The sequence below is a fragment of the Triturus cristatus genome, chromosome 3_1 (assembly GCF_964204655.1).
Source record: "Triturus cristatus chromosome 3_1, aTriCri1.1, whole genome shotgun sequence".
In the NCBI taxonomy this organism is placed as follows: Eukaryota; Metazoa; Chordata; class Amphibia; order Caudata; family Salamandridae; genus Triturus; species Triturus cristatus.
Window position 1 is genome coordinate 30,074,432 of NC_140583.1, and position 17,677 is coordinate 30,092,108.

Below are 17,677 nucleotides of genomic sequence, written 5' to 3' on the forward strand. Positions count from 1 at the left end.
AAGAAGATGGATAGCCAGAAATAGTCAATCCGTTTGAGTAGGTAAAGACTTGTTCAGTTCCAGCCAAACCGCTGCAAAGTGCCACTGCAACCTATGGAATCTGTACTATGGATGCACCAATCAATGACCTTAGAGTTAAAGACATCTTAAAACATGTCTCTACCGTTCAAGGACTGTGCCTCAACATTCCCTCGGGTAATCGTGACAGTGACTGGTCTGCAACCCTAGCCCCTGACAGAGACCGTCTGCTGCACTTACCTTCCCACACTGCCGGCACTTCCCTTCCTGGCGTCTGCGGTGGACCCAGTGATGCCGGACAAAAATCGGCTGCAAGAAAGAAAGAATGAATGTGGTCAGTGGAGAGATGCAACTGGTAAAGGGGAGCGAGAAGCAGATTAAGGACACGAAAAAGGCAGTTGGGTATATGGCACACCCTCACACACACACACACACACACACACACACAACCACAACTATACTTCCCCTCTAAGAAGCTACTCTCCCTAACCTAAGGTTAAAGCGAGTACAGAGCCCTATGGTTGGCCTAACCGTGCACTGGCGCTTCTACACCAGCGCTCTGGACAGCAGAGGAAGATCCGCCGGTGCAGAGCTGCTCCAATGTGGCTCTGCCCAGAAGAATGCTCAGATGTTTGTACTTGAAGAGATCACAACTCCACAATATCATGGTGTGAGAACCAGGACTCCCCCACTGGTCCGAAGGTTGATGGTCAGGTCTCTGCTGAAACGCTGAAAGGGACAGGTGACAAGCAAAGCTGATTTAGCAGGCTCAGGGTAGGTGAAGTCTTCTGTGCTAACCTGAATGGTGGTGGTGGAGGTTTTAGGATGTAATTAGACAGGGGAGGCGGAACTGTGTTTTGTACTGAAGGCAGGGTAAAGCGAGAGGGAACAAGTCAACACTGAAGAGGTAAACCATGTACAGCTCACAGCACACATCCATGCACACCGAGTATTGGAGGTTCAGTTTAGTCATTGTTCACAGTCGAGAGGTGGAAAAAACACCATAAGCCTCCCTGAGACAATAATGGTAGCGGCAAGACTTGTTGGATGGAAACCGTTTCTGAGCACTCGGAAAGTGTGTCTGTACTTTGGTAACCCTGGTGGCCCAGCAGCCTCGAGGAAACACCGGTCCTCATGCAGGAACCTCTCCTAAAGGGCTGGGCAGTAAAGATTGGACCTATGATTAGCTGCAAGGATTTCATCGTGGGTGCGCGATAGGTAGCCGACGGCATGATGGTCTTAAGAGGTTCACGCCCATGAAATCATGGAGCACGGTCTTCTAATTTGCCGCCATCAGAACAGTCCCCACCTTTCAGCAACAATGGACCGGACGATTAGAAGTAGCGCGTTTCTTCCTAGGGTGCACAAGAATTTGGCACATCAGTTGCCGTGTTTGAATTCTCATGGTGGGCACAGGGACGGAGGCGCAGGGAGTCTGTCCTATGCCTCATCTGTATCGGTTCTGCAGCCCTTTCGGATGCCATGCTGTGTCCGGCACTATAAGGTCCACTTGGTGAAGTCCTGCTTCAAGTGCCCCAAAGCCTTCCCCCATTCTGTCCTTGTCTAACCATCCAACATCACACTCCAAGACTTATCCACATTAGCACACTGACCAGTGACCCCACCCCAGCCCTTCCCGCTTACCTCACGTAGATTCCGAGATCCAGATTCCCTGAACGATGGCTTGCATCGGAAGTTTATCTGTGGGATCGGGAGAAAAAACACGACTGTTCAGCAATTGAAAAATGTTGTATCTACGGACCCACTATTATTAAACAAAGAGAGTGTCCGGTCTTTGAAGCAGAGAAAGTCCACAGGACATCAGCCAGACTCACAAGGACAGTCACCAATCTACCTCAAGGCATCAATCAGAGCGCAAGGAACATCTGTCTGCTGCTGCACCTGAACCTGGAGAGGACGCAAGCCAGATGTGCTGACAGGGATCTGCATTCACTGGAGATGGAATACTTTGATTGACTTGAAACTGAGTTGATGACCTCGTGAAGAACTTCCAGGAGAAAGGAGTTTGTAACTTGTCCTGACACAGGCCAATATACATTGTCTCCGGATTGGGTCAAAACATGTCAACAAATCTTTAAAGATTTAAAGTAAAAATCAGTAATTCAAGTGGAAGAACATACAGTTATTTTTTATTTTCTATGCAGTGCTCCAAGTGTCTTAATAAAATACATTGTTCACCTCATTTAAATACTCTCTTGTGGACTTTGGAAAACTATTGGACACGGGATCACATCGGTAGATACGGCATTCTGTTTTTAGGAAGTGACTCCACGGAGAACATCATTCATTATAAGAACATGTTTTACTTCCGGGGAAGAACACCAGGCGTCCAGCACAGACCCAGGTAACTCCTTCCATTGTAGGCTGCAAAGAGTTTCAGGTTTTTGTATCCCCGCGTCTGATGCATATATATCCCTTTTGCAATCGAAACCCGGAGATTCACAAAATTTCATAGTTTGCGATTACAAAAAGCCTTTCATTTATAAACAACAGACTATCTACAAGTCAGAACACGATTTCCAGCTCTGAAAGGGACTTTTGCCATCCTTTATGAATCACAATTAGGATGGGGCAAGACAGTTACTCCCCGCACCCCCTCAGATTTCCGATTTGGAAAGCAAGCTGCCGAGGGAGTAGTGTTGTCGGTCTTATAAAGGGAAGGAGGCAGAAGGCAGGGGCCAGGGGTCCAGTGTCCGCTCCCCCGAAAGTTTTCCAAAACGGACTTTCTTTTTTTTAAAACGGCTCTGGTTCCTTTAAGGGACATTTTTTAGGCCATCATCGCTTTGATTTCAGGCAATCATAGGGTTTGCAAATTGTGACCTATCTAATGACTATCGATTAGGCAGGTCAATCTGCAACCCCCACAGCGATGCTGTGTTTAGTGACCTGACCTAGTCGGTACAGAGGTCAGATCTGCAACTAGGCACCATTTCCAAAACCCGGTGCACATTTTGGGATCCATGTTTACAAATTAATTAATAGTGCACGAGGCCCGTTATTCGAGTCATCTGCTGCCGTATATACCACTGAGACCCCATGCCCGATAGTTTACCATTCATCTGCTGCCCTATATACCACTGAGATCCCATGCCCGATAGTTTCCCATTCACCTGCTGCCGTATATACCACTGAGACCCCATGCCCGATAGTTTCCCATTCACCTGCTGCCGCATATACCACTGAGACCCCATGCCCGATAGTTTACCATTAATCTGCTGCCGTATATACCACTGAGATCCCATGCCCGATAGTTTCCCATTCACCTGCTGCCGCATATACCACTGAGACCCCATGCCCGATAGTTTACCATTCATCTGCTGCCGTATATACCACTGAGATCCCATGCCCGATAGTTTACCATTTATCTGCTGCCGCATATACCACTGAGACCCCATGCCCGATAGTTTCCCATTCATCTGCTGCCGCATATACCACTGAGACCCCATGCCCGATAGTTTCCCATTCACCTGCTGCCGCATATACCACTGAGACCCCATGCCCGATAGTTTACCATTCATCTGCTGCCCTATATACCACTGAGATCCCATGCCCGATAGTTTCCCATTCACCTGCTGCCGCATATACCACTGAGACCCCATGCCCGATAGTTTCCCATTCATCTGCTGCCGTATATACCACTGAGACCCCATGCCCGATAGTTTCCCATTCATCGGCTGCCGTATATACCACTGAGACCCCATGCCCGATAGTTTCCCATTCATCTGCTGCCGCATATACCACTGAGACCCCATGCCCGATAGTTCCATCGACACAAGGTGCGAGAGATCTCAGTGCTGCCTCCAGACTCTGGACACTCAGAGATGCACTTTCCAGTCCTTCAGTCACTGAGGGCCATTGTTCTTCTGGGAACCTGCCCTGCCAGGGCTTTCTCAGGACAGACCCTACAGTCTGTCCATGACAATGAACAGCACAATGACATGACGCTCTTTGGACCAGATCTTTGCGGCCCTTCATTCAGAGCTCCCTCTAGTCTGACCTCAGGGGCGCTCAGAGGGCAAAGCTTGCCTGACAGCTGCACAGTGTCTGCCCACTCTGCACCCTGACAGCGCCTCAATGATTTTTCACTAAAGCTCTGTTCAAGGTGCTACATCTGGATCCTAAGGAAAGTAGCCACCTGAAATAGTGCCAAGAAGCCATTGAAATGGTAACTCAAAACGCACAGCCTGCCCTCCAAGTGGTGCCAACCCTAAAGTGACTGCAGGGATCCATGTTTGACGCAGCAAACAGATCTCTCATGCTTCAATGCCCATCACCCGGTGCCATCTGCACACCAGTGCCCGCTAGCCCATGCACAAGGAACGCGAGCCACAATCCACCCTGCAATAGAGCAGTCAGTGCCCTGAGAAATCTCAGGCAGGCAGGTGCCAAGAAGCCACAGGAACCTACGATAAACCTTGACTGATCACCCAGAGAAGAACCACAGGTCACAATCACTAAACAGGAGAAACACATACACGACATTAAACAATAGTTTTCTTTGCTCCCCATTTTATCTTCTGCTCCCGATTTTCTCTCGTCTCCGTGCCCTTTCATGGCCACATCTCAGACTTTGGATCTGCTCAACCCTTGTTTTGTAGCTTGTATTTATTTTACTTTGTGAATTTAATAGCCATTTCTTTTAAAATAAATATTGGTTTGAACATGGTAGGTGTGTGTGCCATTAGACCCCATTTATTGATCGCATCTCAGGTCACGCATAGCTTGGCCATGTTGGTCACTCCCCACCACCATGGACGCGCGGAGGCAGCTCGCAGCCCTGTTCGGACCCTCAGCCAGGGATCTTGGGCGGTATCACCTTCTCAACTGCCCAACTCTCCCGGGCTGAGGCACAGTATTGAAGGGTGAACAAGGGCCTCCATCAGCATCTGCACACAGACCCTGGGTCTCTCTCACCACGACAAGTACACAAGAGCGGTACTCACCTTCTCCAGCTGTTCAATGCACGGCGTGTGCACCACGATCTTGCAGGCCGCGCACTTCCGCCGGGCAACAGACTTCTGCTGCTGGAAACAAACATTTTACAGGTAAATGAACTGAAGGATGCGCTTGTAGCTATCTGATGGCATGGAGCTTTGCCATGCTGCTTTGCCATGAAACAACAATTCAACAGGTACAAAATAACAACAGTGTGCTTGTAAATATCGGACGGCATGGAGCTGGTCATTCTGTATCATCATGAAATAATTCAGCAGGTTAAATACTATGTCCCCCTCATCAGTACCGCCATAATACACCTAGTCCCCTCATCATTTCCTCCATAATACGCTATGTCCCCCTCATCAGTACCTCCATATCGCACTCTGTCACCCTCAACAGTACTAAGCATGGGCGGTTGACGCTGCTATGTGGACAGAGTATGCAGATTTATGCTACTCCGCTTGGAATGCGGAGTTCAGCAGAAACTCGGATTCCGCAGCGTAGTTTGCCCCCACCTCTGCTTTAGCACCCACCATCCCGTAGAGGTAGCAGAGTAGGGCTTGGAACAACGGTGACGGATACCCTGTCCATAAAAATATAAATCCCATAGGACAAAATGGAATTTATATTTTGACAGACGGGATGTCCGTCGCCTTTGTGACGTAGTAACCCATCTGCCGAGATCGAAATCAGCTCCTTAATCTCCTGTGCTTATAATAAAATGAACTGACCTTGTGTGTTGCAATCTATGTAAACATCAGAAGGCTTCGGCACGTGGGATTCTGGGGTTACTGGGCACCAACCTCCTTCCCCCCACGCCCCTACACCTCAGAACCCAAGAAACTCATCTGTGGAGTCCCTCAACGATTGTCGTTCATCTCAACCTTCTTCAGCGTCTACATGACTCCCCTTGCGGACATTGTCAGAGCCCACAGCATCAAGATAGTATCCTACGCTGACAACACACAACTTATTCTCTCCCTTAGTGACTCAACCAGCACTGTGAAAGCAAACTTCACCAGCTGCATGAGCAACATCACTGTTTGGATGAAAAACAACTGCCTCCAGCTCAACGCAGACAAAGCGGAAGTCCTAATGTTCGGCAACAGCCACTCTGCCTGGGATGCCTTTTGGTAGCCCACCAAGCTGGCCCAACCATGTGGACCATGTCAAGAACCTTGAGTTCATCCTGGACACCAACCTCCCCATGAGCAGACAGATCAAAGCCATCTCCTCATCACGCTTCCACATCCTGTGAATGCTGAAAAAGATTTTCAAATGGATCCCACCGAACACCAGACGAATGTGAAGAGGGGCCCATGAGGCGCCCATATAATGACCCTCACCCTGCTGAGAACGAAGAGGGGCCCAGGAGGCGCCCATATCATGACCCCCCACCCTGCTGAGAATGAGGAGGGGCCCACGAGGCGTCCATATCATGACCCCCGCCCTGCTGAGAATGAGGAGGGGCCCACGAGGCGTCCATATCATGACCCCCGCCCTGCTGAGAATGAGGAGGGGCCCACGAGGCGTCCATATCATGACCCCCGCCCTGCTGAGAATGAGGAGGGGCCCACGAGGCGCCCATATCTCACAATCTTTTGACTTCGGTTGAAGTGGGCACCCTGAAGGGTTGGGGTATTCTAAAGGGTTGGGGGATCCCCAACCTCGCTTTTACACCCCAGTACAGCACAGCCACGCTGGTAGCAGAGGTGAGTCCCAGCTGGTCCCCTGTGCCGGCACTAAAGCTTTATTTTCAATTGTTACGTTGTTAATTCTCTCTGTGTGTGTAACATGGAACCAAGAAACAAGCCGGACACGTGATATTTAACCAGACAGTGCTATGAATTAGGTGCCCCTGTGCTCTTCTGCAGCAAGTCCACAGCCAGCTTCCAAGAGTGACTCAGTGGGGGTCCGCTGCTTCAAGAATGTCTCAGTGGGGGTCCGCTGCTTCCAAAATTGACTCAGTGGGGGTCCGCTGCTTCAAGAATGTCTCAGTGGGGGTCCGCTGCTTCCAAAATTGACTCAGTGGGGGTCCGCTGCTTCAAGAATGTCTCAGTGGGGGTCCGCTGCTTCCAAAATTGACTCAGTGGGGGTCCGCTGCTTCCAAGAGTGACTCAGTGGGGGTCAGCTGCTTCCAAGAATGTCTCAGTGTGGCTCCCCTGCTTCCAAGAATGACTCAGTGGGGGTCCGCTGCTTCAAGAATGTCTCAGTGTGGCTCCCCTGCTTCCAAGAGTGACTCAGTGGGGGTCCGCTGCTTCAAGAATGTCTCAGTGGGGGTCCGCTGCTTCCAAGAGTGACTCAGTGGGGGTCAGCTGCTTCCAAGAGTGTCTCAGTGTGGCTCCCCTGCTTCCAAGAGTGACTCAGTGGGGGTCCGCTGCTTCCAAAATTGACTCAGTGGGGGTCCGCTGCTTCCAAGAGTGACTCAGTGGGGGTCAGCTGCTTCCAAGAGTGTCTCAGTGTGGCTCCCCTGCTTCCAAGAGTGACTCAGTGGGGGTCCGCTACCTCAAGAATGTCTCAGTGTGGCTCCCCTGCTTCCAAGAGTGACTCAGTGGGGGTCAGCTGCTTCCAAGAATGTCTCAGTGGGGGTCCGCTGCTTCCAAAATTGACTCAGTGGGGGTCCGCTGCTTTCAAGAGTGACTCAGTGGGGGTCCGCTGCTTTCAAGAATGTCTCAGTGTGGCTCCCCTGCTTCCAAGAATGACTCAGTGGGGGTCAGCTGCTTCCAAGAAGGTCTCAGTGTGGCTCCCCTGCTTCCAAGAGTGACTCAGCGGGGGTCCGCTGCTTCAAGAATGTCTCAGTGGGGGTCCGCTGCTTCCAAAATTGACTCAGTGGGGGTCCGCTGCTTCCAAGAGTGACTCAGTGGGGGTCAGCTGCTTCCAAGAATGTCTCAGTGTGGCTCCCCTGCATCCAAGAGTGACTCAGTGGGGGTCCGCTGCTTCAAGAATGTCTCAGTGTGGCTCCCCTGCTTCCAAGAGTGACTCAGCGGGGGTCCGCTGCTTCAAGAATGTCTCAGTGGGGGTCCGCTGCTTCCAAAATTGACTCAGTGGGGGTCCGCTGCTTCCAAGAGTGACTCAGTGGGGGTCCGCTGCTTCAAGAATGTCTCAGTGTGGCTCCCCTGCTTCCAAGAGTGACTCAGCGGGGGTCCGCTGCTTCAAGAATGTCTCAGTGGGGGTCCGCTGCTTCCAAAATTGACTCAGTGGGGGTCTGCTGCTTCCAAGAGTGACTCAGTGGGGGTCAGCTGCTTCCAAGAATGTCTCAGTGTGGCTCCCCTGCTTCCAAGAGTGACTCAGTGGGGGTCCGCTGCTTCAAGAATGTCTCAGTGTGGCTCCCCTGCTTCCAAGAGTGACTCAGCGGGGGTCCGCTGGTTCAAGAATGTCTCAGTGGGGGTCCGCTGCTTCCAAAATGGACTCAGTGGGGGTCCGCTGCTTCCAAGAGTGACTCAGTGGGGGTCCGCTGCTTCAAGAATGTCTCAGTGTGGCTCCCCTGCTTCCAAGAATGACTCAGTGGGGGTCAGCTGCTTCCAAGAATGTCTCAGTGTGGCTCCCCTGCTTCCAAGAGTGACTCAGCGGGGGTCCGCTGCTTCAAGAATGTCTCAGTGGGGGTCCGCTGCTTCCAAAATTGACACAGTGGGGGTCCGCTGCTTCCAAGAGTGACTCAGTGGGGGTCAGCTGCTTCCAAGAATGTCTCAGTGTGGCTCCCCTGCTTCCAAGAATGACTCAGTGGGGGTCCGCTGCTTCCAAGAATGTCTCAGTGTGGCTCCCCTGCTTCCAAGAGTGACTCAGCGGGGGTCCGCTGCTTCAAGAATGTCTCAGTGGGGGTCCGCTGCTTCCAAAATTGACTCAGTGGGTGTCCGCTGCTTCCAAGAGTGACTCAGTGGGGGTCAGCTGCTTCCAAGAATGTCTCAGTGTGGCTCCCCTGCTTCCAAGAATGACTCAGTGGGGGTCCGCTGCTTCCAAGAATGTCTCAATGTGGCTCCCCTGCTTCCAAGAGTGACTCAGCGGGGGTCCGCTGCTTCAAGAATGTCTCAGTGGGGGTCCGCTGCTTCCAAAATTGACTCAGTGGGGGTCCGCTGCTTCCAAGAGTGACTCAGTGGGGGTCAGCTGCTTCCAAGAATGTCTCAGTGTGGCTCCCCTGCTTCCAAGAGTGACTCAGTGGGGGTCCGCTGCTTCAAGAATGTCTCAGTGTGGCTCCCCTGCTTCCAAGAGTGACTCAGCGGGGGTCCGCTGCTTCAAGAATGTCTCAGTGGGGGTCCGCTGCTTCCAAAATTGACTCAGTGGGGGTCCGCTGCTTCCAAGAGTGACTCAGTGGGGGTCAGCTGCTTCCAAGAATGTCTCAGTGTGGCTCCCCTGCTTCCAAGAGTGACTCAGTGGTGGTCCGCTGCTTCAAGAATGTCTCAGTGTGGCTCCCCTGCTTCCAAGAGTGACTCAGCGGGGGTCTGCTGCTTCAAGGATGTCTCAGTGGGGGTCCGCTGCTTCCAAAATTGACTCAGTGGGGGTCCGCTGCTTCCAAGAGTGACTCAGTGGGGGTCCGCTGCTTCAAGAATGTCTCAGTGTGGCTCCCCTGCTTCCACGAATGACTCAGTGGGGGTCAGCTGCTTCCAAGAATGTCTCAGTGTGGCTCCCCTGCTTCCAAGAGTGACTCAGCGGGGGTCCGCTGCTTCAAGAATGTCTCAGTGGGGGTCCGCTGCTTCCAAAATTGACTCAGTGGGGGTCCGCTGCTTCCAAGAGTGACTCAGTGGGGGTCCGCTGCTTCAAGAATGTCTCAGTGTGGCTCCCCTGCTTCCAAGAATGACTCAGTGGGGGTCAGCTGCTTCCAAGAATGTCTCAGTGTGGCTCCCCTGCTTCCAAGAGTGACTCAGTGGGGGTCCGCTGCTTCAAGAATGTCTCAGTGTGGCTCCCCTGCTTCCAAGAGTGACTCAGCGGGGGTCCGCTGCTTCAAGAATGTCTCAGTGGGGGTCCGCTGCTTCCAAAATTGACTCAGTGGGGGTCCGCTGCATCCAAGAGTGACTCAGTGGGGGTCCGCTGCTTCAAGAATGTCTCAGTGTGGCTCCCCTGCTTCCAAGAATGACTCAGTGGGGGTCAGCTGCTTCCAAGAATGTCTCAGTGTGGCTCCCCTGCTTCCAAGAGTGACTCAGTGGGGGTCCGCTGCTTCAAGAATGTCTCAGTGTGGCTCCCCTGCTTCCAAGAGTGACTCAGTGGGGGTCCGCTGCTTCCAAGAGTGACTCAGTGGGGGTCCGCTGCTTCCAAGAATAACTCAGTGTGGTACCCCTGCTTCCAAGAGTGACTCAGTGTGGTACCCCTGCTTCCAATAATAACTCAGTGTGGCTCCCATGCTTCCAAGAATAACTCAGTGTGGGTCCCCTGCTTACAATAATGACTCAGTGTGGGTCCCCTGCTTACAATAATGACCCAGTGGGTGGTCCCCTGATTTCAATATTGTCTCAGTGGGGGGTCCCCTGCTTCCAATGACTCAGCAGGAATCCCTTTCTTTCAATAATGACTCAGTGGGGGGACCCCTGCTTCCAATACAGATTCTGTGGGGTCCATGCTTCCAATAGTGACTCAGTGGGAGTCCCCTGCATCCAATAATGACTCAGTGGGAGTCCCCTGCTTCCAATAATGACTCCGTGGGGGTCCCCTGCATCCAATAATGACTCCGGGTGGGTCTCCTGCAGCCAATAATGAATCAGTGTGGGTCCCGTGCTTCCAATAATGACTCAGTGTGGGTCCCCTGCTTCCAATAATGACTCAGTGGGAATCCCTTGCTTTCAATAATGATTCAGTGGGGGGTCGCCTGCTTTCTATAATGACTCAGTGTGGGTTCCCTGCTTTCAATATTGACTCAGTGTGGCATCCCCTGACTTCCAGTAATGACTCACTGGGAATCCCTTGCTTTCAATAATGACTCAGTAGGGGGTGCCCTGCTTTCAATAATGACTCAATGGGGGTCCCCTGTTGCCAATAATGATTCAGTAGGGGTCCCTGACTTCCAGTAATTACTCAGTATGCGCCCCTGCTCCAATAATGACTCAGTGCGAATCCCTTGCTTTCAATAATGACTCAGTGTGGGTTCCCTGCTTTCAATAATGACTCAGTGTGGGTCCCCTGCTTTCAATAATGACTCAGTGTGGGTTCCCTGCTTTTAATAATGACTCAGTGTGGGGCCCCTGCTTCCAATAATAACTCAATAGGGGTCCCCTGCTTCCAATAATGACTCAATGGGGATGGGGGGGGGGGCCTGCTTCCAATAATGATTCCATGGGGTCCTCTGATTCCAATAATGATTAGTTGGGGTATTCGGATTCCAATAATGATTAATTGGTGGTCCACAGAAGTAAAAAGATTAAGAACTACTTTTATACTTCTAGAAGTTGAATCTCGGACACATAATATCCGTTAACACCTGGGATCAACAACAAAACAGGTATAGAACTTGAGCAATCTCCTATTGTCAGTGTGTGTGGGCGGAGTCGGAACTTTAAGTGGGTCGGGTCCTGGCAGGTCTCAGGCCAAGCAGCGACTTTGAAACGGGTCCCTTCCCGAGTCTATATTCAGGCCTTAACTTGTAGGTAAAAACACCAATCAAGTGCCCAAAAATGAGTATATGAACGGTATTTGATGTCAGTGATGGAGTCTCTGGTTACATTTCACATGTTTTACTTCAGCTTGCATTCCTGAAGTGTAGGAAGCTGGCTCTGTATATACTATACCAAAGTGAGGTATAGTGGGCACAGAGTCCAGTGGAACCCCAAAGGTAGCCAGAGGTAAAGTTAGATAGCACCACACTCTCTATTTGTGGTAGTGTGTTCGAGCAGTAAGGCTTTATCAGAGGGTAGTGTTAAGCATTTGTTGTACACACTCAATCAGCAAATGATATCACACACTCAAAGACTGAACTGAGGCCAATTTGATTGTATAAATATATTTCCTTGTGTATTTTATTTGTAGTAAATGGAATTGTACTTATCCAGATAGTTTCATCAACAAGCAAGCTGGATGAGAAGGACTTTTGTTACAGGTTTGTGCAAAGATTCAAATACAGTTGAAATTACTTTTGGATTACTTTTGATTACTTTTTAGAATACTTTTCAGATTACTTTTTCTACCCCGTGTGATATGCCTAGATATCACACTGGGACATTTCCTAGATAAAAGGTAAAAAAAGTTTTTATCAAACCACAGTTTCGTATGTTTCCTTACAAACAACCCTCAACACCAAAATGTTTTTCCAGAGGAAAATAGTCAATGTATTCCTATGGAAACAAGCAAAGGCAATAGGTCTCGCTTTTGGGACCTTATAAGTATTTAGTTATGCAGCACAATATCCTTGGTGCAACAACAACTGTTGCATGGCAAAACACTTATAAGGTCCCAAAGGCGAAAACTATTGGCTATGCCAATGCTTGTTGCTGTTTTTGTGGTACTGCACTATATAGGGATGTTATTTGTCACAGTATACAGTTTGGATTAGATCATTGATGACACTATTGTTCATAGGATCACAATGTCTCCAGTGACAACTTCTTACTGCCCAGGTCGTGCCGAGGGGTTTCTTTTCCAGTGGTTCTGCTGTCCTGATCGAGCCGAAGGTCCTGCTGCAGTTGTCTCCTCCCTTTGTGTGTTGTGGCTGTGTGTAATGGCTGTGGTTTTGTGTGTGGTTGTGGGTGTGGTTGTGTGTGTGTGGTTGTGTGTGTGTGGTTGTGGTTGGTTGTGTGTGTGTGGTTGTGTGTGTGTGTGGTTGTGTGTGTGTGTGGTTGTGTGTGTGGTTGTGTGTGTGGTTGTGTTTGTGTGTAGTTGTGTGTAGTTGTGTGTGGTTGTGAGTAGTTGTGTGTGGTTGTGTGTAGTTGTGTGTGGAGTTGTGTGTGTGTAGTTGTGTGTGTGTGTGTAGTTGTGTGTGTGTGTAGTTGTGTGTGTGTGTAGTTGTGTGTGTGGCGCTGTGTGTGGTTGTGTGTGTGGTTGTGTGGTTGGTTGTGTGTGTGTGGTTGTGTGTGTGTGGTTGTGTGTGTGTGGTTGTGTGTGCGGTTGTGTGGTTGTGTGTGTGTGTGTGGTTGTGTGTGGGTGTGTGTGGGTGTGTGTTTATGTGTGTGGGTGTGTGGTTGTGTGTGTGAGTGTGTGGTTGTGTGTGTGTGGTTGTGTTTGTGTGTTGTGTGTGGTGTGTGTGTGTTGTTGTGTGTGGTGTGTGTGTGTGGTTGTGTGTGTGGTTGTGTGTGTGTGTGTGTGTGTGGTTGTGTGTGTTGTGTGTGTGGTTTTGTGTGTGGTTGTGTGTGTAGTTGTGTGTGTGTGTGTATAGTTGTGTGTGTGTGCGTGTGTGTGCGTGTGTGGTTGTGTGTGGTTGTGTGTGTAGTTGTGTGTGTGTGGTTGTGTGTGTGTGTGGTTGTGTGTATGTGGTTGTGTGTGTGGTTGTGTGTGTATGTGTTGTTTTCCCGTTTGTAAGCCCTGCAAATGCCCAGTGTTACTATACCAGATTAATGGTGATCAAATTGCTGACCTCGAAAGGCGCAAAGGCTGTCTGTTTTGCAGGGATTTGAACATTTGAATTGCAGAGCAGTGCAGATATCAGCAGTGATCATTTAACTTACGAAGCCATCATTTCAGTTCGATTTCGATATATATGTTGTGTAGAAATGTTGATGTATTTGTGTATTGCATCCTGCAGATGAAATAGTTTGCGTTCCTCATGTCACCACCCACATACAATTATCCAGAAGGAAAAAAAGTGTAATGGCGATAGAGCAACTTACACTTCTAAAGGAGAGTTTGTAGATTTTTCTGCGCTGTAGCCCGATTTTATCGATGATTTCGACAAAGAGTTAGTAAAATTCAGAGATGCTGTTTACCTATTGGCTTGCAGAAGAAACCTTTCTTTCTTGTATTATGTGGAGGGCTAAGCAGTATTCAAGTATGCTGCTCGTAAATGTCCTTACAACGAACATAACATAACTCGTATTGTTATTTTGAGTTGCTTGTTCGTTTTCTGTCCTCTGGGGGCAGTGGCGCTGTTGCAAATGCAAGCATCCAGGCATGAGAGTGGCATTCACCCAGTATGTTGTATTTGCAAGTGGATGTGAAATAGGCTTCCAACAGGAAAGGCACCGGGTTTGGACAAAATTCCAGGGGATCTATATAGGCACCAACCTGAGGTATGGATTCCCTATCTTTGTTCCCTGTATAATGCTGTACTCCACGGTGCGCCTATCCCTGACACCTGGGCGGGTGCTGAAATAATCCCAGTTTTTAAGAAAGGCTCCCCACTCTTGCCAAATAATTACCGCCCGATAAGCTTGATTGACGTTAGTCAAAAGCTTTTTGCACACATTGTTTTAGATCGAGTGCAATCCTGGATGGATGAACAATCAATATTGACTCCAGATCAGGCTGGCTTTAGGGAGAAGACTTCCACGGTGGACCAACTTCTTCGTTTACAACTTCTTTATTGGAAAACCGTGAGGGTAGAGGGTGGCAGCCTCTACCTAATCTTTGTTGACCTTAAAGCGGCTTTTGACTTGGTGCCTCGTCAGACACTTTGGGCGGTTCTGGCAGAGATGGGGAGGCCTACTTATCTACTTGGGATTGTTAAGCGACTCCATAAAGACAATTTTGCCCAAGTAAGGTGTGGCAAGAGGGGCAACTTGACATCTAAGTTCCCTGTTAACCGTGGAGTCAGACAGGGGTGTGTGCTGGCCCCAACCTTATTTTCCCTTTATGTCAATGCACTAGTGGCCCACCTGAGGGGAGTCAAGGACATTGACGCCCCTAAACTTAATAATGAGCAGATAGTGGCATTAATGTTTGCTGATGACACTCTTTTAGTGTCAAAATCCCCTATGGGGATACAGCGTGCTCATGACAGTTTTTCTGAATTCTGTTCCCTAAGAGGGCTTGAGATTAACTCCACGAAAACAAAATTCACGGTATGTAACCCGCCCAAAACCACTCGCCCTAATCCTTCCCTTAACGGTGTTATTCTGGATAGGGTAACTGTGTTTGAATATCTTGGAGTTATACTCACAAATAGAATGGAATGGGGCCCCCAGTTAGCAAAAGCAAAACTTCGACTTACCCAGTCCTGCAGTGGGATCCTTAAATTGCACAGAGCATCCACCTCCAAACCCATAGCACCCATTATTGAGATCTATAAAGCCCAAGCACGGGGTGCAAACTTTTATGGGGCTGAGCTCTGGGGGCATTGTCCAGCTGGAGACATCAGCAGGTCTGAGAATTTGTTTTTAAGGTCCTTATTGGCCCTACCACCCAGTACACCACTCAATCCACTTAGAATGGATTTGTGCGTCAGATCTATACAGGAAGAAGTTGCGCTGAGGCCTTTAATGTATTGGCGGAGGTTGTGGGCAATGCCGGAATTGGTAAATTATCGAAATGATTTAAAGGCATTAATGGCTCTTCCTGGTTTAGCCAAAATACCTTGGCTAGTACATATCAAAAAGGAGTTTACGAGACTGGGAATTCCTGCCCTCTGGTATCAGCCAGAGACAATTGCTCCAAATCTCTCTAGAGCTGAACTGGCTAACATATTTTGGTTAAACAGTAAGGGCAAACTCCTAACTAATAATAGGCTAGGCCCATTGACCCTAGAATTTTTTAATATAAAGGAGGAGTTCAAAATAGAGCCCTTCCTAGATGAGATTGAGCCGTGTGCCTCTAGAAAGCTCTATATTCAATTTAGATACGGCACACTTCCCCTGAGAGCCTTTACGGGAAATTGGTCGACTAACAATCCTTCTGATTGCCCGACCTGTGGAGCTACAAAAGAAACTGAGTTACATGTCCTCTTCTTTTGCCCGACATATAAATCGATTAGGAAACGTTGGCTTGTCCAACTTTGTAGGAACTTGGGCACTACACACTGTTACGAGGCCTAAAGAATTTTGAAGACTGACACCTCAACATCTATAGTTTTTTCAGTATCACGTTATTGGCATGCTGTGTGGCGGAGGAGATGCTCCCTTATCTCATCCAATGCCTAGGGCCATTTAAACGGATATATCCATTAACCCTCGCCACTAGTACTTTTTTAATCATTTTTAATTTTTAATTCTTTTATACTTCTTTTAAATATCAGTCTTGGTAATCAATGTAATTCACAATGAAATGTAACTTAATATGAATTGTAACTGCTCATTTCTATCTTTTTATGATGTATGTTTTATGATCTACCATCTTTTATGGTCCACGACCGAAATAAAGATTACCTTGGATTTGAATTATTGTTGGCTTTCTGAAATTTTAGCAGAATAAATATTAGGCCTGGGCAAAAATTTCGTTCCGTTCGCGGAAATTGCGATAATTTGACATTTTTGCGTTCCGCGGAGAGCGCGAAAATGTCAAAAATTCCGGTTTCCGCAGCTTGGCGATAATTTGTTTCTTGCTCGCGCTGTAAAATGATACATTCTCGCGCGCGCGCGATCGCCTTACCTGAATCCCTGCGTTCGCCGACAAGTTTTCTTGATCCGGTCGCGTTCTCCATGAGATGTTGTATTGTTTTTAGCCATTTGCGCTGTCTCGCGACAGTTCGCGCCCGCAGTGACGTCATGCGTCGCGCGATCACGTCTTTCTTCTCGCGATCATGCACCGCGAGAACAACTCAAAACAAGATGGCCGCGCCCGCAAGCAGCCACATGGGTAAGTTGGCGACCCGCAACCATGCAGAAAATCGCGCGAACATGCCGGAAAAAAACTTCCGCATCTTCGCGATATTTCTGCTTGTTTGCGATAATTTTAAACATTCTCGCGATAATTTGCGAAGGTTAATTCCGCAAATTCCGCCCACCCCTAATAAATATGGTGTATATCAGTAGCCATTATGTTATGCTGCATCATGTTAATTTGCTTATGCTTGTAAGCGCAAAGGCGGGGGAGGGGCGGAAGCAGGGAGCAAGCAAGAGGAAAGACAGATGGCGCTGAATGCTGGTGGATCGCACGTGCACGCTCGCGTGAACGCAAGCTTGTCGCCAGCCAGAAGCACTTTGAAAACTCACCTACTAAAGTCTCTCCGAGCAGCGCATGCGCGCTGACTCAGCGAGACCTAAAAATGGTTTCCACCTATAGGTGTCGGTAATGTTAATACCAGGCCAGTCATTTCCACAACATTGACACTGTAAGTTCTAGGCCTTAAAGTAGAAGAGCTCCTTAAATTAATCTGGAAGTGAGAGAGATCGTGGTTAAATGCCACATGCAGACTTTTCTGCAGTATTCGGAATAATGCATGCGTGTTTTAGGACTGCCGACTTCAAACACTGCCTCTGTGGAACATTTCTGTAAATCTCCTCCAGATGATAAAAGTTGCCAGACACTTCAGAAAATTAGTGCGCGGTGTTACCGTAAAGATGTCATTTCACCCCTAGAGTCGCAGCATCCGCTGCCAGAAACTACCAGAGCATTACTAGAATATTTTACGTGTAAGTCCACAGCCTCCATTTTACAACGGAGAATTGGCACGATAGCAGCAGGAATGTACGCAATATTTTGGCATTGGCCTCGAGTTTTGGTGCATGACACTGCTCCCACTAGTTATTTCTCCAAGACGAAAAAATCCAGACGTGCTCCTCATCGTTTCTGGAAGGTGCGCGGTATTACCGTTACTCTTCGCGGTATTACCGCATCAGGAAGTGACATTACAGGAGTTGTTTGTAATGCTTCGGAGAAGAAGAAATGCCGGGTCTGGTCACCTTAACCTCTCCAG

The 17,677-nt window shown here is 48.9% G+C and overlaps 1 protein-coding gene across 9 annotated transcripts in view; it reads right to left on the bottom strand.

Moving 5' to 3' along the window:
* DGKZ (diacylglycerol kinase zeta) overlaps positions 1–17,677 on the bottom strand; it is a 759,825-nt gene that overhangs the window by 358,878 nt on the left and 383,270 nt on the right. For 6 of the 9 annotated variants that reach the window (XM_085646692.1, XM_085646686.1, XM_085646689.1 and 3 more), the window contains 3 exons: positions 4,983–5,063; positions 1,663–1,719; positions 259–327 (listed from right to left, as the gene is read on the bottom strand). In XM_085646692.1, coding sequence (XP_085502818.1) covers positions 259–327; positions 1,663–1,719; positions 4,983–5,063 — 207 coding nt within the window. The remainder of the gene's footprint in view (positions 1–258; positions 328–1,662; positions 1,720–4,982; positions 5,064–17,677) is intronic. The other 3 variants (XM_085646693.1, XM_085646691.1, XM_085646688.1) reach the window with 1 other exon arrangement.